The sequence below is a fragment of the Pseudopodoces humilis genome, chromosome 7 (assembly GCF_049639895.1).
Source record: "Pseudopodoces humilis isolate 2021_Gansu_Grassland_sample_001 chromosome 7, ASM4963989v1, whole genome shotgun sequence".
Classification (NCBI taxonomy): Eukaryota; Metazoa; Chordata; class Aves; order Passeriformes; family Paridae; genus Pseudopodoces; species Pseudopodoces humilis.
In genome coordinates, this window is record NC_142206.1 from 32,257,629 (window position 1) to 32,284,121 (window position 26,493).

The following is a 26,493-nucleotide window of genomic DNA, read 5'->3' on the forward strand; positions in this document are numbered from 1 at the left end:
TAATTTAGTATTATAATCACATCTCCTTGTTTCCTCTTTAGACTTTTAAAACCATTCATACCATTAAAAGGGTAACAGCCTTAAACTGATGAAGGATAGGTTTAGATATTAGGGAGAAGTTCTTTATTGTGAGGGTGTCTTGGATGGGGTTTGGAACTAGATGACCCCTGGGGTCCCTCTGAATGCAAATCATTCTATGATAAATTATGGCTTAGGGTGCAATTTCACCCTAAGGAGGAAATTCTGAAAAAGGTGATGGAGACAGCCAAGTCAAACTGCACAAAATACATTAGAGTACCAAGAAAGCAAATGAAACATTGCACAATGCAAGCTCAAAACAGGTTTTAGACAGTAGAATCCAAGCAAGGAGTAAAACAACAGCCTTTCAGCTGCAGTCAATCTATGAGACAAAAATGTCACGTAGGAACAACTAAGCAGATTTTTTTTTTTTTTTGGTGCAGCTCTGACATCAGTGTTGCACAGCTTTACTAGAAAAGGCTGATTGCTATCCACTGTAAAAACGTTTTAAGTGGCTATTTGTCCCTTTTATGATACAAAATAAAGTGTATTAGCTTATAAAATATAGGCTAAAATGCAAAACTAAAAAATCTTACTAAATTAATGAGATTTACATTAAGCCATTCTAAAAATATTTGTGTTCTTGTATTTAACAGTATTGGAAGTTAATCGTAATTGCATAATTGAAGAAATACAACCAGAAAATTAAACATCTATGCTTAGAAATACAGAAGACATTATATGTTCAATAAACATAAGGAAAAATTAAACTGGTAGAACAGACAAATAGATGTAGATCGAGAAGATCAAACTCAAGGATTTCAATTTGGCTCTTTTGTTAGTTACAGACCTTTGCACTTTCTGCAGCAACAGAAGGACCTTCAATATTTGTACTCCAAGGACAGGATCCACTATCTAAACAGTGAGGATTACAAATAATTCTCCCTTATTATAAATAACAATGAATTCTGAGTACTTTTATCTGCAAGGATACCGTCCAAGTAATTCAAATAAGCCAGGAGAAGTCATTAACTGTTTCATTAGCTGAAGAAAAGCAATCACTATTTTACTATACATGCTGAAAAGCAAAGTCAAAAGACCAACAGCATATTACAAGTAACTGCTTTAGTGGTGCTAACAACCTCTGAATTTTGAGCTAAAATGTTCACTATTCAGGAATTTAAGCCTCAAGTATTGGCTGCATCACACAGGTTCATCTGAGAAAATTCTGTACATTTTGCTTAAAACCCAACATTGAAAATGCATTTATTATATGTAAGCTTTACATAAAGGATGTGAAACAGAGGTTTTGAGGGTTCTGCTTCTTAAATTTGGTTGCTCAAATATCAAGAATTTAAATTGAGTTGGAAGAGAAGAAAGAACCTTCTCTAGTCGTACAGCAACTCCTAGACAGATTCATTTGTCTGTAAGCTCAATAATACTGGGAGGAATGGATAAAAAAATTTTTTAGTCAGTAAGTTCTTAAAAATAATAATATTGATAGAGAGAAGTGATTATTTGAGTAGAATTTTAGAACTGTCACTGAAATTTCAGATACCATTAGGTAGCCAAATCCTTGTAGCTCATCCTTGTTTTCTTCATCCCTGCGTTGACTGGAAAGTGTTGTGCGTCCAATACTCAATACAACCATATATATGAGGCATTTTCAGTAGACTGAGAAAAATCCTAATATTGCCTATTCTACATTAAAAGATGACAAAAAATACCAAACAAAAAACAGCCGACAGAGTTGTTTCTTTAGGAAGCACCACAAAAAAAAAAAAAAAAAGGAAAGGATTGCCTAAGAGTTATTTCAGGGGATATTTAAGGGGAAGAGGGAGCTAAAAATGCTAGAACTCAAGTCACCAAAGTAAAGTAACAGCTGTTTCAAAGACTGGGGAGTGGGGGAAATATTGTTGGTATAAAATGTCTTCTGCCAAGTAAATAGTAGTAGTGGAGAGAAAAAAAAAAAGGAGGAAAAGAGGAGGAGAAGGAAAAAGAAAATAAGGGATGCAGAAGTAGGAAAGAGAAAGGAAAGAGTATCTCCTTTACCCAAACAAGAATCATGAGGAAAAACTAGGTGCCCTTTATCAATGATAAGCATAATCATAATGCACATCACTGTTTAATATGCAATTGTTATGCTATGGCTTTCTATAATACACTGATTTTTTTCTGGATCAAAAGGACTGTATCTTGTAGCCAAACCTAAGTCAGGAAAAAACTGGTTAGATTGGTTCCAATTAAAATAGTAAGATAGAAATTTTTTCATTTTTAACTGTACATTGATTAAATAATATTCAGCAAATACAAGTTATTGTATCAAAATCTATACCATATTAATAGTTTTAACAGGTGGAAAACTGGTAAGCATCATGAAGAAGAGGAAAGAATGGTTTTAAGAAGCATTTCCAATGGGTAAGCAGAGACAGCTGAAAATGCAGAGCCATCAGATTTCTTTTAATCTTTTCTAAAACTACTCTCTGCAGCATGATCTCAGGAGGTACTTTAACAGACTTGTGAGACGACACAAATCTACTGGCAGTAGTTTTAAAGTAGAAGTAAACTTCTACGCTATCTCCTGCTAATAAATCCAAGGGAACTTGCATACCTACACTACAATTATTGTTATAAATACTTTAATATGATCTGGCACTGTTGCCAGAAGCACTCTCCATCCTTCTCTTGCCCTGATCATTCATTTCTACCATGCACTTTCTCCACTGCTTCTGTAGCTTTGCAGTGGTCAACACTGGGAAAGCTGATGTGAATCAAGAATAATCCAGAAGAAAGAACAACTTCAATCCAGAACAATTATCCAACCTTGATCAGTGAATTGCAGCCCAGCTGGAGATTGCCTGTTTATCTACATTACATATGTATTTTAAGATTAAGACAAACTAACAAAGGAACACCCAGGATTCAAGTCACAAAGTTTGGCACATTTGACCTTTTTCTGCAGTATAAACATGAAGAGAAAATCTAATGAAGTTTTTTGGCTTCCTATGTGAGGAATTATGAGAACCAAACACATAAAGAAGGAAAAAAATGTACTTCTTCCCAAGAAACATGTATTTTCTTTCTCTGAATTCTTACCGTGAGAGGTTTTGGCCCTCCTTGTATTAGTAAAGCCCAGTTTACATGCTAAGAAAGCAAACAATTTCCTTTATGTAATGACTGAGTACACAAAAGGAAAGCACTTTTTATTCCAGAAGATGCAAAGGCATTAACTCTGGTAGCACAGAAAATAGGTATTCTGAACACTAAAAGGTTCATCCCTTAATGCAGTGAGAGAAACCACAATTTTTAAGAAATACAGTTGAAAATACATCACAAGAAGAGAATTATAAGCACATAGGACCTGCATGTAGCTTTAAATCTGTGCATCACTAATACATGCAAAACCTACTATTTTCAGTGCAGATATAAAAGAAATGAGTACTACCGTTCTGCACATTAAAACATTGATATAGCATATATGGCCAAACTTTAATACTAATGAAGCAATAATTTTACAATAAATTAGCACTAAAAATAGTAGTCCTACTGTATGAATTTATAAGTCTGAATGCAAACTACCCTAAATTTCAGGAAGGGTTAGGAATTCTTTTCACTGGAAAGGAATTATAGCAGCCTCTGTTTGGAAGAAGTTTAGTATATACCAAACAAATGTGATTTGCCTGAAGTGATTCATCACCTCATCTTCATTGATGCATAGTCACCAACAGTCAAAGAAATATTACTCAAAAGAGGTTTTAAAATAGAAAGGTAGCCTTTAAAAACAACCTAGAAAAATTCACTCGGCAACTGAACCATTTCTACTACAAAACATTTATTCACAACAAATAAAAACAAGAACTGATTAAGTGATCATACTGCTAACTAACTACTTGTAAAGGAGATGCTTTAAATTGATATTAGTCAATTTATTGGTAAAACACATTTTCCAAACTACAGTACTACTGCCTTCATGAACGACTGTTGCTTGTAACCACTCTTTTTCTTTTTTCTCCCCCAGTTTGTGCTCCTGCATTATTATGCCAAGCACATAAGGGAGAGGAAATACAAATCTCCTCTCTACAAAAGAGGAAGAAGGAAAAAAAGCCCCAAACATGAAAACCCTACAAGTTTTGCAGCTATTCATCCTTTAGTAAGGATCATTATTTACAAGAAGTTATTCAGCATTTGTTGAGAATGCAAGGAAATAATACAAATACAAAATCCATGGATTCCAAACTTTAAACATTGGGTTCCAGTAAACTGGCACTCAAAAGAAAAAATATTGTACTTATGTAAGCATTTTGACACAGACAGACGATGCATCTCCAGGAGACAAATTAAAGGGTGATGCTCCATTGAACAGTTATGTGATACAAGTACACTGTACTATGCATAGCACATAAATGCTACGTAGAGCTCTCATTTCTTGAATTCCTTATTAATTGCAAGATGTTATTCATAGGAGATGTCTGAGCAGCCATAGAGCTCTATCAGTGATTCAGCACCTGTAGGCCTGCAGCAAAAAATTATTTGCTTTTATGGGATAATGGGAAAGCAGCTAAACCTCTACACCTAAATCCAGACTGAATTCCTATCTCTTTCTTCTCCAGTCTTGGGGTACAATTCTCCTACCTCCTTTGTGTTAACTTAAATCAGTATACAACTGTAAAAAGAACTGGTTGTGCAACCAAAACAGAAAACCCATCCTCCCAAAAAGATTGTTCTGATAGATCAGTGCCCCAAACTTACTTTCAGTCATGTGCCCCTTCATGTCTAGGGCCAAGGCTGTGCAGGTCATTGTCAGCTCAAAACTATATTTCATCATCAGAAATGCAGGTTTACATAGGTTTTTAAAGACTTATCTAAAAAATTCATTTTGGGGGACACATATATGTATAAAATATTTTTTTTCATCCACAGGAAAGACATGGAAGTTGCTCTATAGTCTACACAAATCTTTTAATCCTAAACAGACCACCTTTTCATTGTCTATTACTTTAATTTAGTAAAGCAATAAAGATTTAAAATAGACTGAAACCTGATGACCAGTATCCTAGCCATTTGTCTGTTTGTTCCTCCTGTACATTCTGGGAACCAATAACATTACCTCTTTGCTTTAAGGGACCCAGAAACAGAGAAAAAAATTCTGTTGCATTTGGCATATTTCAGTCACTGTAGATCTATTTATACACGTACTTCCTAGGTGTGAACCCTGGGAAAGTCTCATTCAGTCAGGATACTGCCACAGCAGTGCTTTCCGGATAAAGCCAGTAGTGCATACATTCAGTCAAATGTAGAGTTTGAAAAAAATGGAAGTTAAAAACAAAATCAGGCCATGATTAACTTCACATAGCTAGAGGCTGAGAGCACCACAGCATTGTTTCAGATATGAAATAAACACTTTTATAATTTTAAATTGAAATGATCCCTTTAAGTCTATTTATGCATTTACTCTTCATACTCATATTCCAGCTTCCTGAGCAGCATACACACAGTTAAAACATGACGCTTATTAGAATAGACTTCTGGTGGGAAGTGCTAAGAATTCACCCCACTGCCTACCAATCTATCCAGAAATCTGTTCTCACTCCTACTTCCTCCTGTCTGTTCCTTTCTGAAACAGCAGTAGGGGGGTTGGGAGTTTGCCTTTCCTCTACCAGATCACAGTTGTGTACATGAACTATACCAGACCATATGGCAATCTATCGCAATTTGTAAGAGGCAAAACAAGCTTCCTACCAAGCCAATCTGAAGAGAAGCAGGTAAGAGCAAGAGCCCACAGACAGCAGTGTCCACATGCCTATGCTCACAGAGACCAGTTACTGCACCTATGCCCATGTAACAAGTAGGAAGTACAGAAAATGGTACTTTAAGGATAAGAGCAGCCCTGTCCGTACCCACAGAAGCCTGCTCCAGCTTCTATCTAGCTGCCTACATGCAACTTCAAGTGGTCTGGAGAAAAACCAAAGACTTGGATGTATTGTTTAGCATGCAGGAAAGCTTTGACATAAAGAAAAATTCTGCCCTGAAGAAATAACAGGGCCTGTTTGATGAGCAATGCATGCAGAGGATAAGCCCACTGCTGGAGAGTGAGTCTAAAGAGAAAGGTTAGAATCTGAAAAGAAACCTCTATGGCTGCCTGGAAGCTGCCAGACAAAACCAGGCCGATCATGAACAGTGAAGATGGATTTTCCTTTCATGAAGGGAAAGCATTAGTTTTATTGAACACCAAATTGCAACAATCCAGTAGGAAAACCATTCCAAGACACAGCACCTGAGGAGATATTCCACTACTCACTCTCAATGAAGAGCTGATAAGATTCCCAAAAGAGCCCAGCCTTTAGATCCGTGAAACCTGTGTTTAACTCTGGTAAAACCAGAGCTGTCTGATTAAATACACTGAAATAAGATCTAGCTCATGTTCTTTTCTAGGAAGCTAAAATTATTTTCAGAGATTTTATTTTCAATCGAATAAATTAATAATTGCATTTTATAACAGCTTTTAGCCCAGCAACTAAGTTCTTGTGTAAAACAGTACTAAATTTTGTCATCATTTTTATACTAGGTTTTAGGGTATACAACATACATAAGCATGCAAGAAGTGACTTGACAGAAAATAGTTCCCTCAGCTGGAGCTATGTAATTTTTACTTTTTAGTTTAATTCAACTAGCAGAGACATTATATCTGCATAACAATACAGTAATCTAATTTTCCTATTTAACTTTTCTGCTCACTGCTATGTTCTTAAATTCTTTACTACCACATAGACAACTTACTGAGAACAACAAGAATCGGCTTTACTAGAGGGAATAGAGGGCAAAACTGATGCAGCAGAAGGCGTTGGCTATTACTTGCCCTAAAGAAACATGAAAACCACCAGAGAAACAACTGTCAAGTAGCTGGAGATACATCCAGGATCTGCCGGTATTAAAACATTACTGCAATGAAGACCAAAACTAAAGCACAGTTTTCCATTGTATGATTTCTTCATCAATACCCTATATAACATGGAAATAGACACAGGTCACATAGCATAAGAATTGCATTATAGTCTGCCTTTAATTTTTAGGTGTTAATGCACCTGTAACCTGCAACCAATGATCTATGACATTTGATACACTAATACCAGAAGTGTTATTGTAAACCATTCAATCCTCAAGGTTAAATAATCATCCCTCTCAATTTAAGAGAGACATATTTACACTACATTTCACTCTGTCCACATTACACTAAAAAAAGTACATAAACAATTAAAGAAATAAGTGATTTCAACAAAATCCCTAAGCACTAAACTAAGAAGAAGCCTGACCACATATGTATTTCCCTTAGAGAGAAAATGTCATCCTCTACTGAAACGCTGCTCTAGATATGATGGAAGAGTCACACTCCCAGAATACCAAAGAAAAATAACTTTCTTTTCACTGATAAGCAGCTAGGAAAAGATGGCACCTTTTTACTTTCCTGGTTCTACTCTAGGTCATAACTTCATGTTATGAAGATTAAACATCCAAAAACCTTAAGGGCTCAAATGTTAGTGTGAAAAAAGTTGAAGGAAGGGTTATAACTTTTCATCACTTAAACATTATAATGAATACTGACTGACAAGAGAATACCAAAGATGCCACTAGCCTATCACATTTTCAACCTTCAGAAGACAGTTGTAAAAAATAAAAACCCAAACAACCCAAACAAAAAACTCACAACCCTCTCCTACCCCCCAGTGCCATCTTTGATAGAAACTTAAAAATCTGTGTTTAACAGTAATGAGTTTATACACTAAAACTTAGAAGTCCTATAGGGCAATATAGGTTTGAGAAATCTCATAGAACCTCTTTAGGAATGAGGTTCTCTAATTCACACAAAAATAATTTGAGAAATTTGAGGTTCAGTTAGCATCAAACATCATTATTTCTAAAGGGTTTTTCCCAGACAGATTATATGTCAAATAAAATTAACCCCAGAGATGTAACATGATCTTATAATAGTTTGACTAAATTACAAGTTTTAAAGTAGACAGCCATCAAAGTAAGGAGAACAGGCAATCATGAATTCAGGAAATGTACATTGCCCCATAGTCAGCTAATGGCAACTTTAATAGGATGTGATGGATTTTTCTCCACCAGGAGAAAATACTGCCTGCATTTTTGCTTCAACAACCCACGCCAGCTGACTAATGGAGTTATATTTTTGTCTCATATGAGGATGGTTACTTGCCCATCCTCTAGCAGTTGCAGAATGGAACATTAACAACAGCTGTGGGGTGAACAGAAAAGCTGCTCTATTTGGTAGCCAAGATCCAAAGTACAGGCCTTTCCTCTCCAACAGTGGGAGCTCATTTTCTGTCATAGGGTGACAAAAAATCACAGCATAGAACAAAGCCACTTTTAGGGCCTGAAGTAGCTAGCTGAAGGTACTTTTAAGGAATAATACATCTTCATGGGAAAAAAAAAGTAAAAGATTCACAGAAATTAAAAGTAGGGTACTTGGAGAGATAAGTGCCCTTGGGAGCTAAGAAGTTGGTGCTGAAAAGAAATACTGGTGGATCCAGACAGGTTTCTTTAAACAACTCTTATCAAATACTATTAAATATAAAACTCTTTAGCTTGGCATACTAACAATCCTAATCATAACAGACCAATCCCAAAGAAACACTCCTGCCATGCTACTGAATAATCAGCATATGCTTGCAACTAGAAGCATCTTTTTATGCAAACACTTGGGCTTCAGTCCTGCAAAAATTTAAATATATCACTCTGAGTAGACCTACAGATCTCTGTGGAAGTCTGTATCACACACATAAAAGCTAACACATATTTATAAGTCTTGCAGGATAATTGCTTTTGGCAGAATATAAATAACATTGCTCTAATGTGTTTCAGCATCATGGTCTCCTGCTTTAAGAGCCAGACATTCTGGTGAAGCCTGTCATTCTTCATATAAAGAGTGGCAGCTGTATAGCCCACAGAGACATTTAAACTTCTCTTTGCATTTTCTTTAAAGTTTCAGAATAGTGTTTGGGCATTCTTTTAAAGTAGCAAGAAAGCTAACAAGTGAAGCCGATAAAAATTGCCTGAAAATGCTTTCTTAGTAGTGCCATGGATACCACTGGTAGGACTGGAAGCAATTCTTAGACAAACTATCTATAGCTTCCAACTCTGCCAAACAGAACATCAATTAGGCTGTGAAGTTTACTAGGTATTTTTCCAGAACTCAATGCACTGGGCAACAGGGCAATAATTTAATATGAGAAGCAGTCTTAATAAAGGACTCTAATGTTCACTGTACTATATACTTCAATGGAAAATCTTAAAAATCTGCTACAAGAAGAGCTTTCAAACTGCAAGACAAGCATCTGAAATAATTTTAGAAATTTAATGCCAGCAGTTTGCCTAATTGATTTTTAAATGCATACCTAAAACTAGGCCCCAGATTTCTCTCCTTGTCAGTCTTTTTTATTTTTTTTCTTTCAGCATTGTCTTACTTTTTCTATTGCCTTTCATTTCAACTTCTAACAAGGATAGACAGGAGCAAAGAAAAGTAGCTTCAGGTTCCATCAATGCCATTGAGAATTAAAAGAATGGTATATATCACCTACTGCAAGCCCCAGCTGGAACAGCAGACCTGTCTTGGCAGAAGGTCCAGCTCTAATCAGGGGAAAAGAATTATTATATTTGGTAGACATTACAAAACTTTTGCTGCCCTTACAGCAGCTTTACTTTTGCTCTTCCATGGTCCTGCCCTTATTTGCATTTGATACCTTCATCTCTCTAACACCACCTTGAAGAAAGACTTTACAGCTAAGGAATTGTTGCATGCAACAAAACCAGCCCTGGTATAATTTAACTCTAGTCCAACAACACAAAAAATGTAATTTAAAACACTCAGCAGCTCTCTCAAACCCATATGAATTCACATTTGTATTAAGTATTGCCTTGGCCCAAATAACCAGTTAGAATTTCCTTGAACTCAACTGATTTACATTGTGCATAATTTGTTTTCTGTACAAAAATGACAGACCTACAGTTAAGTGGAACACACAGGTAAATTTTGAAATACCTAACTTTTAATCAATAAATCCTTTGTTAGTGCCTCAATTGCATCTACTGTAAAGCCGCATCTTAAAAAAAATACAACGAAGCACACAAAAAAAACCAACAAAAACTCAAAACAAGCAAACAAGAAACCCACGCAGTTTCCAGGTATGAATGAATGACCTTTGACTGAATGGAGCCTGAAGGAAAGTGACACAGGCAATCTTCCCCCTATTTCATGATGTTTTTGTTCAAGGCCAAAATCCAAGAGCACCAGCACCCCCCAATGCCTTTATCTGCTAAAACACCACCTTAACATCAGAAAGAAAGCAGTTGACACTGATATGACCATGAATTCAATGCATTTCCTAACAAAACTGAATTGCTAAGTTCTTCCCTAGAACATCAGGCTTACCATTTTCCCTCATCACCTTATTCATATGGTTCTTATGAGACACATGGTTTCAAGAAAAGAAATACCCATGCAGTACACAGATACTGAAATACTTTGTTTAGATAAGACTAATTTCAAGTTCTACCATCAAGCATGAACAGCGAGTTACATCAAAAGATTAAAACTGCATAAACTGGCATAACAATTTCAGTTCACTTGAACTTAAAAGTGCCTTAAAACACAACACTTGAATGAAGAACAGACAAACCACCCAAACCTAACTTTCTGCTAATGTCAATGAAGCCCTACCAAACAACCACATGATATAGTTCCCCACCAAAGAATCCAGAACGAAATAATATATTTCAGCTCAAACCTACTAATGAGGAAATAGAAGCATATGGAATTTAACCAAGTTCCATAGCAAGTGGAAAAGTCAGAGAAAGGATGTCAACAAAAATTTTTGCCAGATCCTTCATAGCAATTCATGTTTTTATGTAAAGCATGATAATCTTCAGGTAACAGCAGCATTAAGAAGTTAAAATAATAAAATACAGCACTAAATCATTATTCATTTGTGATGCTCTTGGAACACTGTCCAAGAGCAGATCTCTAAACATCTATTTAGTTTCTCAGACATTTTCAAAGGGGCATTTCCAGTCTCCCAGAAAGGAGAAACTTATCTGACCCCTCTGTAGTCTTACAACAGTTCTGAATCATCATCTGTCTTGTCAAAACTTCCCCAAACCATTTTAAACCACAGATCTGTTTTACCATTAAAAAGAAAACAAGTGAGCATTTAAGTTCAGTAGATTTTAAATAAATCTACTCCCACTCTCTCTCATTAACTGATTTCAACTGTAAATTTGCTTCAGTTGCTTTAAGAAGGGACTATTAACTATATAGAGACAAAGTTATTTTGTGTGTCAAAATGACAGCACCAGTACTCTTATATTTAGTGAAACTGGATTTGTCAGTGTTGATTAAACACTGTGCATTAATGGAATTCTCTTTTATTTCGAGTTTAAATGGCTTATGTACTTATATAACAGTAGCTTATTCTGAAATACTTCACAGGTTAACAGAAAGTGTCTGAAAAAAACCTCAAACCAAACCCTCAAACCCATCCTGAAGAGTTAGTATTTCTAATTATGTAGGCTATCAGAAACCTTTACAATAAACCCACTGACAGCACATATCAGATATCATATCATTACAAATCTTCATACTGCTTGGGGGCAGGGGCATTTACTTACATCTCTTAAAAACACCCACAGAATTATGAAGATCTGCTTGTGAGTACCCTTTTCTATGTACTTTCACAAACGAGCAACAACTTCGAGACCCTTCAGAGTCACAGATAAATAATTTTGTGTAATCACAAGGAATAGGACTAATACTGAATTCAACTTAACTCCTGTGGATCTTAGAACCTCACTTGGTAGCAGCCAAGACTGAGTAACTGCAGCACAAGGATAGTACTGGAATGAATAAAGCACACACACATTTTCCTTTGTGAAGAAAATGGTACATAATGGAGCTCAAGAGACTGAAGATTAATGAACCTAATTTTATCATTAGGAAAAATCAAACCTTAAAGAAAAGATAGACAGAAGGAATACAGAAACCTCACTACTTATACTGCAAGAGGCTAGAACAAATTCTGATCATACTGTCATGGAAGTTAAAGGCATGCAAATAGTAGCTGGCTATTTAAAGTCTGAGAACTATTGATCATCTGAGCTTCTTGTGATCTACTGGAATACTGCATGAAGAAAGGGTTAGACCAAAAGACTTTCCTACTTTTTGTCCAGCATTGTTATTGAAAAAGAACAAATTCCGAAGACAAACAGGAATACATCCTGACAAAATTATTTGCTGAGTTATAGTAAGAACTCATTGCAGAGGAACGCAAGATCACTCCTTTGGAGAACACCATTTACCAGTGTAAATCAAGCTAACTGAAGTAATATCCTACTGAAAACATGATACACCCAATTAGTTTTTGGTTAATGATAACAGATTGAATGGCATCTTTCATTTCAACTGTTAAGACTGAATTCCACAGGAATGAAATATACTGTTTTATTCTTTAGACAAAATAGGGGAATCCAAGTACTAACAACACTGAAAAAAACTGCCTGTCACCAAATGCACCACAGATCATGGACATTAATGCTGTAATTGGGAAATGAGAGTTATGTTTTCATCACTGTAAAATACATAGGGGTAAAAGTGAAAAAATAAAAAATGTAGAAAACAATTTCTACTGTAGGATACTACAATTTCTGCACTACCCGATTGTAACTGCCTTTAAAACAAACCATGAAGCAATCACAGAAAAGCTGATCAAAATCACTCTTGCCCTTGAGAAGTGTCACTTGATCCTTCCTCCTTTGCCATGCAAAATACAATTAGGATCTCCCTTGCAACTTCTCTACTGAAATGATCTTTCACTGAAGTACATGGCAGAGATTTGGATCATCATGTTTTATTTGGGATGCTAAGTTGATCCAAGCTCATACTGAAAGGAGCATGAAGATCTTAAAATGAGCTAAAAGTTCTTACTTCATCCACTGAGCTTCAGTTGTGGGGCTCAAACTCAAGAAGCATAGATTTGCCAAATAGTAGAAGAGCCAATCCTGTATCTGCCAAGAGCTACTCAGGCCTAAATAAACAGCTGAAATAACAGACTTAATAAACTTATTGCCAGTTATTCCTCAAGTCTAATCCATACATTTTGGTTTTGTTCTGAAAAGGAGCTATACACGTAACTGTAGTTCTACTTCAGAAAGATTTGTTTGCAAATATCAAAAAAATCTGAATTTTCTGTATCAGAAAAGTGAATCAACATTGATTTTCAACATTTCTGTAATGTCTTCTTCTTTCACTGAAGAAAAGAGGATGAATTTGTAGCCTGTGGGAAGCATTCTCTCCTTCCACAGCAAAGGAAACACATATTTTTATTTGGGTTATATTTTTAGTGTTCCAGAGTGGTAAAAGATAAGCTTCTTGCTAGCATGGCTCAAGGGTAAAACCCTGGTATTAAGACCTGTAAGGATGCTCAATAAGCCAGTGAAATGTCTCCAAGAGACACTAACCAGTGGCTCACTTTTCACAGAAGCTTTTCAGGATAACCTGTGTGAGAACACTAATAGAGAAATACTCAGAAAAAAATGCTTCCTAAAAATACTAAAAACAAACCAAAACCTGAGGATAGCTAGAATCCCACACACTTCAAAACATGGAAAAGGTAAGTCACTTTCAGCAGTAACAAAACAATGAAATGAAAAACAAACCAAAAACCACAAAGAAACAAAACAAACAAAATAATTAATGCAGAAACCTACTGGTTTTAAAATGTAAAGCAGAGAAGGCAAGAAGGGAGAACCTGAAAAAGCTCCTCTAATTAGAGAGCTAAGCTTATCAGTTTTCTCCTAGTTAACCACAATTTACTCCAAAACAAGGAAAATAAAAGGCCTCAACAGGAAATTACACTATACTAAAATACAGCACTCTAAATTCATGTGTTGTTCTGGAATAGCTTCCTTGAATAGACCTGTTCTTCATCTGGAATTCAACTAACAGCTGAAGAAGAGCTCATGTTTTCTACCTTGCTTCAGGGAATGAATGTGGACATGTTCTCCTTGTGCAGGATTTTCAGGCAGCTGTAACTGAGAAATGAAAGCTTGTGAATTTATGTATTGCCAGCCCAGGTAGTTCAAAGAATGAGGTTTGTGCCAGTGACAAACATGTTTGCACAAGCATCTCCTTTATACTATGCAGAACACCCTAAATATATAATGGAAGATACTTTAAAGTAGATGATAAGACTACTTCACCTTCTGAAACCATTACCAAAAAGTCATCTTCACCCCTCCTATGACCTGAAAAGAGGGAAGCATGTAATCCCATGACAAGATTCCCTCAGTCTTCCTGCAGCCAAGAGGCTGGGGTGCAGGTATGGTCAGAGACTCAGTTTCCCGTGCTCCAGGCAGATGCTTAACTGACTTCTGCAAATCCTCCATTACCTAACATGGCTTGTTAACATGCACGATTCTTCTGCATCACCATAGTAACAAAGCACGTACATTTTAAGGTGCATATGGGGGCTCTTCTAGAGGATGCGTCAAGTTGAATACACCTAAGACAATATAAGATATTTTAAGCTAGCCCCTTTCAGTACAAATTCAGACAGCATGAAAGTACTGTGCTGGAGATCATCACAAGACTGGTCAAGCAGTGGTTACACATCCATTAAAAAGTTTTCTGGAGGCTGAAAGAAGCAGAAGGTGAAGCAAAATTCTGTCAAGACACTTATGGGTTTTAATGCATTGAAACAACTGTGTAATTAACAATGGCCTGATTTACACAAACCTCTTTGGGAACAACAGAGCACAACTTAGTAAAAGATTTTATGAACACAGTTTACCTACAAGTTTCCCCACCCCTGCAAAGGGTTTCCCAAAAAGGGAAAAAAAGGGAAAAAAGATCCAGATTGAAAACATATTTACTCATTAAGAAACGACAAGCAACTGGTACTTTCATATCAATGAGAGCAGCAAATACCTTGCACTTAGAGGCCTGAACTATGACACCATTCCTATAGGACACACGAGGGACACCACAGAAAACCCAGGCTTAATGGCAACCTTTACATGTGGTGTCTCCACCGCAAATAAACCCATACATTGTTAACAGTCTCACTGGCACTCAGTGACTTGCCACATTGTGATGCATGTGTCTAGCGTGCATGACTTCTTATAACAGATGCCATTACTGCCTTAAAAGAACCAAACCAAAATAAAGTTCAACATAGCAAACATATTATTCCCTCAAATAAACTCAAAAAACTGGAGAGAGATTCCAAACTGGTGGGGAAAAAACCACCAACAGCAAACCCCCAGCTTCAGATAATGATTAAGAAAATCCCATTAGCAGAAAGGATATAAGAAACAGCATGCTACAAGTCTGGATGCAGTAACAGCAACATTACCAACATTTGAACTACTCTCATAGTTGAAATCTGAAGATTAAAGACTAAAATCAGACTAAATTCAAGAAACAAATCAAACAAAAATCCCCTAACAAATCGGTCAGAATACTGCTTTACTTTTCAATATTAGTATTTATGGAATTTTAACGCTTACCAAGATGCAGTCTTCAATCACATAGAACCACCTGTGCCTGACCAGAAGACACAATCCTCCTCTCTGGCACAGGAGGAGAAGTAAATGAGGCAAGGGGTTGAAAAAAATGAAAATTGACCATTTCCTGACATTGACGGTTTGAGAGCAGAACCCGGGCAAGCGTGTTACAACCCTGTATCTGTCTTATTACCAAAATCATCAAAATTCATACACCTGGGCCACAAGGATTATATTTGCACAAAAAATCTCAGTTCTCAAACCCAAAAATTCTCAAGCATTGAATTTTACAACTTTGCATTCTCTTGGCATGCTCATTATGTCCAACTGGTACCAGCAATCAATTCTTCCTAAAAATCTTCCAAAATTAGAGACAGCAATGCCAAAATTTTTTTTGCATCATCAGCAGCACAGTCATACATCAGTAGCACAGATCAGTGTAATTCAAATCACAAGCAGAACTTGTAATGAGACAGTTAACTACCCCCTGAAGAGGGCACAAACATACCTATCCAAAGCCTATCCTACTATGAAGCTTCCAAATTATTGTTGGTCCTAAAGCGAACAAAGACCAGTAATTACCACAATGACTAGCGCTTACAAACATATAGCTTTGTTACGTAAGGTCAGCTCCATATACAGATTAAGAAAACCCTCAGGATTTTCTGTTTTAAATGTACAAATCTCAGCCCTAAATCCTGAATTAGCTTCTTTACACCTTTTAAAAATGTATTCCTGTTCAAGGTTCAACATATATCAGCCTCAATCACAGGCGTCATATTAAAACATGCTGTATTGCGATCCAGAATAAGCACACCATGCACAGAAAGGAATACCCAGGGCTCAGAACACTTTATCACATCTGAGTGGCTAAAAAGTTTCTAAGAAGCTGCATAAAAATTCTTAAATCAGAGCAGGTGCTGTACTCCCACCTTTCACTACTCCTACTTAATCCTTTCAAAAGGCTAAGGAGAGAGAAATCACTTCTGCCCTCAAGGTTTTATACCACTTCACCAAAACAGTTCTGCACAATTTCTGAAGGAATAAAAACACCTGGCAGGAATCCTCACTGACAGCTTACCAATTCTGGGGTTATTTAGGGAAGACAGTCAGTCTCAGTAACATTTTTTTAATAAACTTGGCATTCTATTTCAGTAATTACTTGTTTCATTAATGAAATTCTTGATGCTTCTTGTTGGTACACTTGTTTGCTGACAGCATTTGACTTAAAACTGAAATAAACCAGTTTCATTTTTGCTTTGACAAACTTCAGTTTAGTGTCTCATCTAACCAGCAGGAAAAGGGTGTTTGTCAACAGTTGTCAGATCACCTTGGGGAAGGCCTATTCATTTATTACTATTTTTCTGGAGTTTTTTTAAAAAAAACTCAAAAAAACCCAACTCTTCCATAGACTTTAATGACACCTGCTCTCACAAACCATTCCAGTCAAAAACTGGCTCACAAAACCATTCAAGCCAAACATTTGGGCCACAGAATTCCTGCTGGCATTCTGAATAGGTGAATGTTAGTTAAACTTGCTATAAGAGAATTAGACTTCCTTACCTAATGAAAACATCACGAACAGCAGCAGTCAACACCAGGAATGAATACATTGGGGGGTGGGGGAAGAAGAAACAGCAGCTATACCACCCAATTTTTAGATGTTTCAATGATACTTATTTGGTGAATTCTTGCATAGCGTACACATGAAAAATACTTCCTTCTGAATGGAAGCTTGGTATCAGACAGCAGTGCAGAATGAAACACAGTAACTGATGAAGTTTCTATGGACTGTTTTTTTCCCTGTTTGAATTATTTACTGTCATATGACAGTGAGTTCTTACAGACAAAAATGCTTGTGAGTGATTTCCTTTCACAGAGAGATTAATTTACTGTCATTATACTGGGACAAAATTAATAATAGTAATAACAATAGTAATAGTAATAATAATAATAGTATCATTCATCATAATCTGTTTTCCCCATCTTAATTGGAGCATTGGGAGTTAGGGCCTGTATGTAGCAAGTGAATTGTTATTTAATCAGAATCACACTTATAAACAAATTCTAGCACTCAGCACTTAAATGCAAATTTTTTATCCCTCAGCATATCTAAAGACTTGTATGTTGCTTGGATTTTCTTCTTGTTCATATGTAGAAGAAAATTAAAATAAAGCAATATATAATTAATAAACTAATTTATAAACTAATATATATTTTTAAACAAATTGGTATCACAGATACCAGAATGAATATAACTGCAAACATAAGCTTGAAAGGATTAGAAAATGCATGCACTTAAAATGTCTGTTTATTTTATACATGTTCAAGTGCTGTTCAATACCACCGCAGTCTTATAGATTGATTCCTATGACATTGATTCCTCCTAGGTAGGAGGGATACTGTGCTTATGCTAGTATGACATACCATAAAATAATTTACCATATGCAAAATATTATAACTTTATGAATGAGAAAAACCACAGGGAATAGTGACAGGGAACAGATTTTACTAGACCATGAAAAAAAAAAACAACAAAAAAACCAACTTAGAGTACAAAAAACCAAGCGCAACAGAATTATGTATTGCTATTATCTTAAGTCTAGTTATACGTGACAATTAACAAGAGCATTCAGTCCTCTTCTCTCTGCCAAAAAGTAAGCATTGCTGAAGATGGGAGACACACCTAACAAAGTATTAGAAAGTATAAAAAAATGTTGCAAATGTGTTTACATCTTATTGAATTTTAATATCAAAACTTTGTAGCACATTAGTTGCCCATAATTAAATAGATATGTAATAACATAAAGTGCTTTCAGAAGAGGTATGAATATTTTCAAGGGAGAAGGGAGCACCAAATTTTATATTTTTAGGGAATATTAAATTTTTGTTTGCAATCAATTCCAGCTATTCCATAACCATGCAAACTCTGGTTAAAATTTACTTGCTAAAGTATTGTTGCACACTAGAATAGAAAGGAAAGAGAGCTATTTCCTTCTTAAAACAGCCATAAAGAAACTGGGATCCCGAACAATATGGCAACTTCCAGATATCTTTCAAATTCCTTTAAGTAAATGATGAATGTTCTGAGGAAGAAGAGTAGAAGGGAGAGAGCAAATATTTAAGCATTTGAACAACAGCATTTAAGACAACATACGCTCTATGTCATATCATAGTCACTTTTTTTGAAAAAAAACAACAAAAAAGACAAAATTATTTCCTTCATCTCCTTTTAAAATTTGTGTTAATACTCTGAAGAGTATTTATTATTTTTGGTGTTTGTCATAATCCCATTAAGTCATCACCTATAGACACAATTTATCCAGATCTACATAAGAATGGGTAAATAACAAACAAAACTGCCAGCATTTACCCTCAAATGCACCAGGATTGCCCTCAGCTTTAATTCTCTGACTCCTGATCATGTCAGGATATATTCTTTTCAAGAAATATCTTTACTTTTAAAAGTCACAGTGATGTCCTCACAGTCACTTTAACACATCAAGAGCATTACATTTTAAATGAACAAACAAGAGAAACACTCGGCATTCTCAAATTCAAATATTATTGCAGGCTCCAATTATGCTGAAACATCCAAAAGCATTTTTCTGCAATATCACAGTAATCAAGGACTGTTGCTAAGGTGAACCTTTTTTAAAAGAAAAAAGTAAAAATAACCACCCCCCCAACTGACTTTCAGATTATGTAACATGCAAATTCAGTTTCACCTTCAAAATAGTGTCATACAACATAAAGCCAAACAGACAGCAAGAATCAGTTCATAAGGAAAAGCCTCCCAAGGTCTCTCTAAGCAGCCTTCCCTCAAATGAAAGTATACCAAAATTGCAATGATTTAATATAATCAAAAGGGTTAGAAGATGTTTTCCTTTAAAAAAAAAAATAAAATTAGTTCCATTTACAAATTCCTTTCATTAAGGGATGAAGAATCTCAGTCTATATGTGCCCTAAACAGCAGAAAGAAAATTAGCCTGCTGAAAAGTGTTAAAATCCTCTCAGAACTAATAAGCCCAAAGTAATAGGCATTACTTTCTGTGATACAATTTCACATTCATCTTTCAGTTTCTAGGCTTGTAAGACAAATTTGATACAATTCTGTGGCACAAATGAACTACAAACAGTATCTTCATATATATTGAAGGAAGACATGAATAAATACCTTATTTAAAAATTTAGTTCACCTTTACTTTTCCAAATCAACACTTGATGTTTATAGCAGCATAACCTGAGGCATTAGAATATACTGTGCTTAATTTACAACCTCTTTAATTAAATTATCTTGGAAAATGAGTATATTTATGTGGTAAAACAATCAGCATGTGACATTCTGAATCTGTGAAAATACAGTATGTAAAAGCTATTCTGAATATGAGTGAAGAGCAGTAGCATTCCCTGAAATGAAAAGCGGCCACCTGCAATACAGAGGAAAATAAACAAGCCAGGAAAGCAGTGCTCCTACTTTTCGACTGCAGCAACTACGACTCCATCTTAAGCCTGTCATCATTCATCCCTACTGAATGAGGGCTACACAGCGCAACAACTATTCTGTTTTCCCTAACACTGAAATTCAGTCAGATTTCCACACAGCAATTAAAACCTGCCTTTGGTACAGAGATCACTGACATGACTCCTTTAACATTATTATGTTACATTGCATGAGCAGCGAATTGACCCATGAGTCCAAAAATTCTACTAATTCCTTCCTTTAAAAGCTGATTCCTTTTGGGAGTATTTTGTGTTGATGCTGACCACCCTGACTGCAAAACATCACTGAGGAAGAAAAAGAATAAAATTATCTGGAGGTATAGAAATACTTTCATTTAACTAATACCTGACAAATACAGTAACATCATCATGAGAACAATGTAAAAATCACCAATGAAGACTTATCTGTAGTAATCCGAATTTTGTAAGGCTGCCTTCCATTTGGTTCATGATCAAGAAGAAACCTAGTAGTCTTTAATGTAGCTTCTTAATTAATCTTTCCCACCACCACTGAGAATTTATTAACAACTGAGGTCAAACTCTAGACACCACAAATACTTATATCTGACTCTGTAAAATGAGGTTTTAAAAACAAAGAATAACGCTCAATTACCAGAATATTCTTGGTAGCTACAGTGACACAAAATACATTGCAAAGTACCCATATTCACTCCTATATGCCGAAAAGACTGTTAATGAACTCAAGGCCACTGATGTCATCAATTCTATTGATAAAATTAAACACGGTGAACTTGTAATATATGATGAATTTCAGTTTGCAGATCTGTCCTATTTTCACAAACAGTTTATCTGGCATTTCAATCATATTTCTCAGCCATTTAAAGTGACACGCTTGTGCTATGTGCAAAAGCAACCACAGAGAAATGATGACTCTGGCCACGCCAAAAATGCTGTCAAAAAAAGCAAAGCAACAGAGAAACATTTTTCTTATTTTCCTTCTGATATTTTAATAAGTGAAGGAAAAAAAGCCAACAAAAAAGACAATCTATTCTTTAAGAAAAAGCATAATTTATAGTACTTTGTAACAGTATTTATATAAAAATACATTTATTTCCATAGCATCACTGAATAAACTCAAAGCAAATACTGTTTATGAGCTTTCCTTTCTTGTATTAAGTAATGATTAGCAATATTTCAGGTATTCTCTTAGGCTGTACTAACAACAAGCCTCCTCTACTCCATGAATGTATAACTAAGGATCACCTCAGTGTAATTTGTTTTGTTAAGAAAATGGAAAAGCATACTCATGAGCAATGAACATCACCATTTTAACACTGGCAACCACAGAACAGTTACATCAAACAAATACATTGTCTGCTCTGGGGATCCTTCATCTGTAAATTTCACTGTGGGTTTTTAAAATTTTTAATAAATTTAAAATCAAAGATAATACATTGCCCTCTACACAATTTATGTCATATCAAAAATATTTCTGGTATTCTGATATTTCAGAGGTCTCTTTAGCCACGGCATAGGTTAAGGAGAAGCTACAATTGCTAATCTGCTGTAAAATTCTCAAAGTAAACAGACTTTAGAAATGAAAAAATGAATCGCAATGTTGATTTCTTTCAATTTAGCTGTCTTTACCATCACCTGTATTTTATAATAGGCAACATTTTCAGATACCTCATTAGGTGTTACTTCCTTCTGCACCATGTTGATCTCTTGCAGATGTAAGACTGCACTGTTCAATAAAATGTAAATTACTCCAAATGGATTAATACACTGTCTTGAAAACACGTTCATAATAATGAATTTGATTTTCAGTATTCTATTTTTGACTTAGTATTCCTGAAAGGGAAAATATTTCAACATTTTCTGAATAAAACTCTTCTTACTTTAAATGTAAGATAGTACAGCGAGAAGGTACTTTTGAATTAGTACTCCTTTATAGGAAAAGGATAAACATAAACCATAAAAATAAGCCTTTCTCATTCCTCCACATCTCCCTTTACAGTGACTTTCCATGCCCGCAGCCATAAACCCTCTTTCTGCTGCCCTCTCCGATAAACCTGCCGGCCTGGCTGCCTCTCCCTTCCCATGCAGGTCTGATCTGCGAGGCTGCTGAATGCAGACACTGTACTGCACTGTGAATGGACAGCCAGGTATTTTATGAATGGAGCGGATCACGTGCTCCCAGCACCTCCCCGAGCTGATATTTCCCACATAACTGTGTCAACAAGCAGCGAACAGCACATATTAATACAGCAGGTCCTGGAGACCTTCCCCCGCCGGCCGCGGGCCGCAGGCCGGCCCTCGGCCCGGGAGCAGCCACTTCGGGCGCTCCGCAGGGCAGGTTCCGCCGCAGGTCAGCGGTGGTGACAGCAATTCTTCTTTCGTAATTTTTTTTTTTTTTTTTTTTTTTTTTTTATGAATGGAGATTGTGGTATGCAAATGAGAGCGATTCACAAAAAAAGGAAACATGGGGGCGGCGGCCCCGGGTCCCAGCCCCGCGGGGGCCGCGGCGGCTCCCCCCGGCCCGGCTCCCCCCGGTTCGGCTCCCCCCGGCCCGCTCAGCGCCGCGGGCGGCAGCGCCCGAGCCCCGCTGGGCTCCGCGTCCCACGGGGCCCGGCCCGCACCGCTCCCCGGAGACCCGAACGCCGCGTCTGGGAAGAGCACGGGAAGGTGCGCAGGCTTTACTCGGAACAAGGCAGCGAAATGGGAAATCCATCTTTCCTGCCGGAGGAGCCCCGTCCGCACCCTGCCTGTCAGCTCGGCTGCTCCCTGGCCGCTCACCGCTACCTACAGATACAATGGGCGCAGCGCTCCCTCCCCACCGCCATGGCCGCGGCCGTCACCGCATCATTCATAAAAATCAGCCCGAGCAAACACCGACATCGCAAATCGCAACGCTACGGCTCCGAGACCGCAGCAATCAACTTTAAACTACCCGATCACAAGAAAAGTTTCAAAATACTTTATATTCCTGTTTCAACGCCATAAAGAACTCGGATGTTTTCTGACAAGCATTTATCGCCTCCGACCCAAATGTATTTCAAAGACTGATTACATGCAGGGGAATACAGCCGCACAACACACACGATCTCCTCTGGATTACCTCCAAACCAGTCACAGTAAAAATATTAGGAGATCTTTGAACTATCCCTTTCCTCTCTGGGAGGTGGGGAGGGGGAAGGGAAAGGGGAAAAAGTCCCAAGTGCTCATTAAAAGAAGAAAAAAAAAAAAAAAAGAAAAAAAAAATAAAAGAAAGGGAAAAAAGGGCTTTAGGGTAGGTTTAAGCTGTATTTACACTGACTGACTCATCCAATTAAAATTCAGGAGCAGTTTCCTGCAGGATGAAGCTCCCACACATTAGTTTCCATGTGAAATATCTACAAGTAATAGGATATTATCAGAGGTAGTACGTGCCGACACCTCTCTGGGCATTTCAGACCCATTCTCCCCCTCCAAGACACCATCGTTACCTGCACCGTTTTCTACCGGGCTTTAACTAAACCAAGCTTTTCTGGCCGGCAGCTCGTAGCCCTTCCAAAGCAAGCTCCCTTCACAAAGAGGGAGCTTCTGGGCTTCCATGTACGCGAGCAGAAATGCGCATTCCGCGCAGGGGGAGGACAGCACACGTACGTGCGCGGCCAAAGGCCCCGCGGGGCGCGGAGCCGAAGGGACGCGTCGAGCCCCATCCCCATTCCGATCCCGGGGCGGAGGGGAGGGGGAGCACCGCCACTTACTCGTTAGAAGTCGCCGTCTCTTCGCTCATTTTCTCCTCACCACGATCCGACAGGCACACGGAGCAGCACCGACGCAGCCAGGGCGCAGCCAGAACTCACCAGAAACTTCACCATTGTTACCCCCCCCGGTCTGCCGCCCCCGGCCAGGGCACGGGCCGTGCGGTGAGTAAGGGGGGGGGGGAAAAGGAGTAGGAGAGCGGTCTTTATCCTGGAAACCCGAAATCCTGTTGTCCGGCGGTGCAGCGTATTTCCCCTGTCTTTGGAGACGATGATGATGGTGGTGATGGTGAAGGTAGTGGTGCAAACAGAAGCAAAAACCACGGATCTTCTGCTAATGAGCTGCTCCCGGTTAGAGGGCAACAGAGTTGTGGAGACAAGGGAGGGCTCCCCGTCGCAAAAAGCTGCACCGCACCGTCCTCCCGCTGCAGCTCATCTCCCGCTGCAGCCGCCTTCGCTGCTGCCCTCCTCCTCCTCCTCCTCCTTCTCCTTCTCCTCCTCCCGCTGCTGTTGCTCGGCCGCCTCCCTCCCTGCCCGCCCGCCTCCCGCGCACAGCCGGGGCAGGCGGCGGCAGAAATTCCTCCAGACACCGGAGCCGCCACAGGCCGGGGCAGGCGGGGAGGGAAGGGGAAAAGGCGGGCAGAGAGGCTCGGCGAGGATCTCCCACCCCCTCCAAAGCGACGCCGAGCACTGCGGAGGGAGGACGCGCCGGCCCCAAGGAGAAGGCTGGCGACGGGGGGAGGGAGGCGTTTTAAACCAGCCTGGGGGTGGGAAGGGGGGGACGGCGGAGAGCGAGGATGCGTCACGGCTGTTTGTGTGAGGAGAGGCGCGGGGAGGGAGGGGGGAGCGGAGCTGCCAGGGCGAGAGAGGAGCCCTCGGCTGTAGGATGAGGGGGAGAGGAGGGAGAAAGCCCGCGGGGAAGTTCAGCGGCGGCGCTTCCTCCCCGGCAGCAACTCCATTAGCGGCCGCTGCCGCCGCCTCGGCTCCTCGCGGCCGCCCCCGCCTCCTCCTCACAGGAAAACTGGGCGGAAGCGTTGACTTCAGGCTCCTTCCGCCGCCACAGCTTGATCCAAAATAACCACGGGGGAAAGGGAGGCGGGAGAGGAGGGAAGAGCGAGGGGAAAAGTAATCCCCTTGACCCACGCCCGCCACCGGACGGGCTCGCGCCGCCGCCCTCCCCGCGGCGCCCGGCGCTGCCCGACGCTCGAGTTTCCTGAAAGTAGTTCCCTCCCCCTGGCGCTGCCTCACGCGCTTCCCGGGGAGCCGATGCCGCACACGCACGCACGGCGCCGCGGAGGGATACGCGGACTGCCCGCTGCCGCGCTCCTTCCTGCTCTGAGGGCGCGGGGCCGCCGCTCCGGGGCCCCGCCGGCTCCGCCGCGCCGGGCGGTCTCTGCTCCAAGCGGGGCCGCGCACAGCCTGGGGGTAGCTGCGGGCAGGGGAGGGCGGTGAGCGGTGGGAGGAAACGGGCCGCCGGTGGCCAAGCGGCTGAGCCCCGGAGTCTCCGTCTGCGGGCTGGGCTCCCACTCTTTTGCTACTTTTTTAAGCCGGAGTGAGCGCGGCCGCGAAAGTGTGGCTCTGTCCGGGGAGCGCGGGGGGCCCGGTGAAGCCCGATACTTGCTCCGGGCGGCTCCTCCCGGAGCGCCCGCCCTCAGCCCCCGGGTCCCGCTGGGGCGTGGAGTGGCTGCGCTGGCGAGCCGGGGAAAGCGGCCCCGGCAGCCCAGGCTGCGCTGCTTGCGGCGGGACCGTGCGGGGCTGTGCTCTCTGGAGACGTGGAAAAGCGGGGCCGGTTTTGTAGTTATTTCCCTAGCTCCCTAACTGCGGGTCTAAGGGAGTGACGGCACGGGAGGGCTTGGGAAAGCTCGAGTTGTCCCTTTTTATAACTGAACGCTGAAATGGAAGCATTTGCAGTTGATTTAGGTAAATCAGTGAAATCGAGAAGCAGCAGCAGCCAAATCCCTTTTCAGGAACTTACATGGTAAATGTGCTGCTTGATTTGATGAAAAAGTGGAGCAGAGCTGCAAACCCGGAGGACTCGAAAATCATGAGTCAGACCATCAAGTAAATTAGGTTATAATAAAAGATTATACTGTGGTTTTGTCTGTTGGTTGGATTTTTATTTCTTCCTTCTTAGTCTTTGGATGCTCGCTTGCCAGCTGATACATTTCATTGTCCAAACTTCATGGAGAACCCAAAACATAGCGGTGATGGTGCTGCTGCTGTAAGACATCACTTCCCCAATGTACATTCCATTATCCCAGGCTTCCTGTGTTCTTCCTCACTTTTTCACAGCTGCTTTCTAAGAACCTTTTCTGTCAATTGTAACCTCATTTCATTTTTTCCTGTAAGATTTTCTTTCCGTTTGAAAAAGATGGGCAAGCTCCCCTGGCAATAATGTGTCTGATTCCCAACTACTGTTGATTGACTTTTTCCCAAGGAGGGGAGAGACAGGAACATGGGAAATCAGGAGAAGGAGTTTTCACCAATTCAAGGGAATCTGGAGTGCTTCACATCTTGCATCATTTGTTTGAATGCCCAGAAGCAGGGCATTTGTGAAGCATATTTGTTAAGGAAATCGTTCCTTTTCACTAAACATATACAGTTTTAGTCAGATTTTTATTTTCTGGAGTGGTTACTTAGAACATTTTAAACAAAACATATTTTTATCTTACCTAGAAGGGAAAGAAAGGCA

The 26,493-nt window shown here is 39.3% G+C and overlaps 1 protein-coding gene across 1 annotated transcript in view; it reads right to left on the reverse strand.

Moving 5' to 3' along the window:
• Positions 1 to 24,849, reverse strand: part of SPRED1 (sprouty related EVH1 domain containing 1) — a 61,356-nt gene extending 36,507 nt beyond the window's left edge. Inside the window, exon 1 of the mRNA XM_005520332.3 lies at positions 23,805 to 24,849. Coding sequence (XP_005520389.2) covers positions 23,805 to 23,833 — 29 coding nt within the window. The 5' untranslated portion in view covers positions 23,834 to 24,849. The remainder of the gene's footprint in view (positions 1 to 23,804) is intronic.
• Positions 24,850 to 26,493: the final 1,644 nt, after the last annotated feature.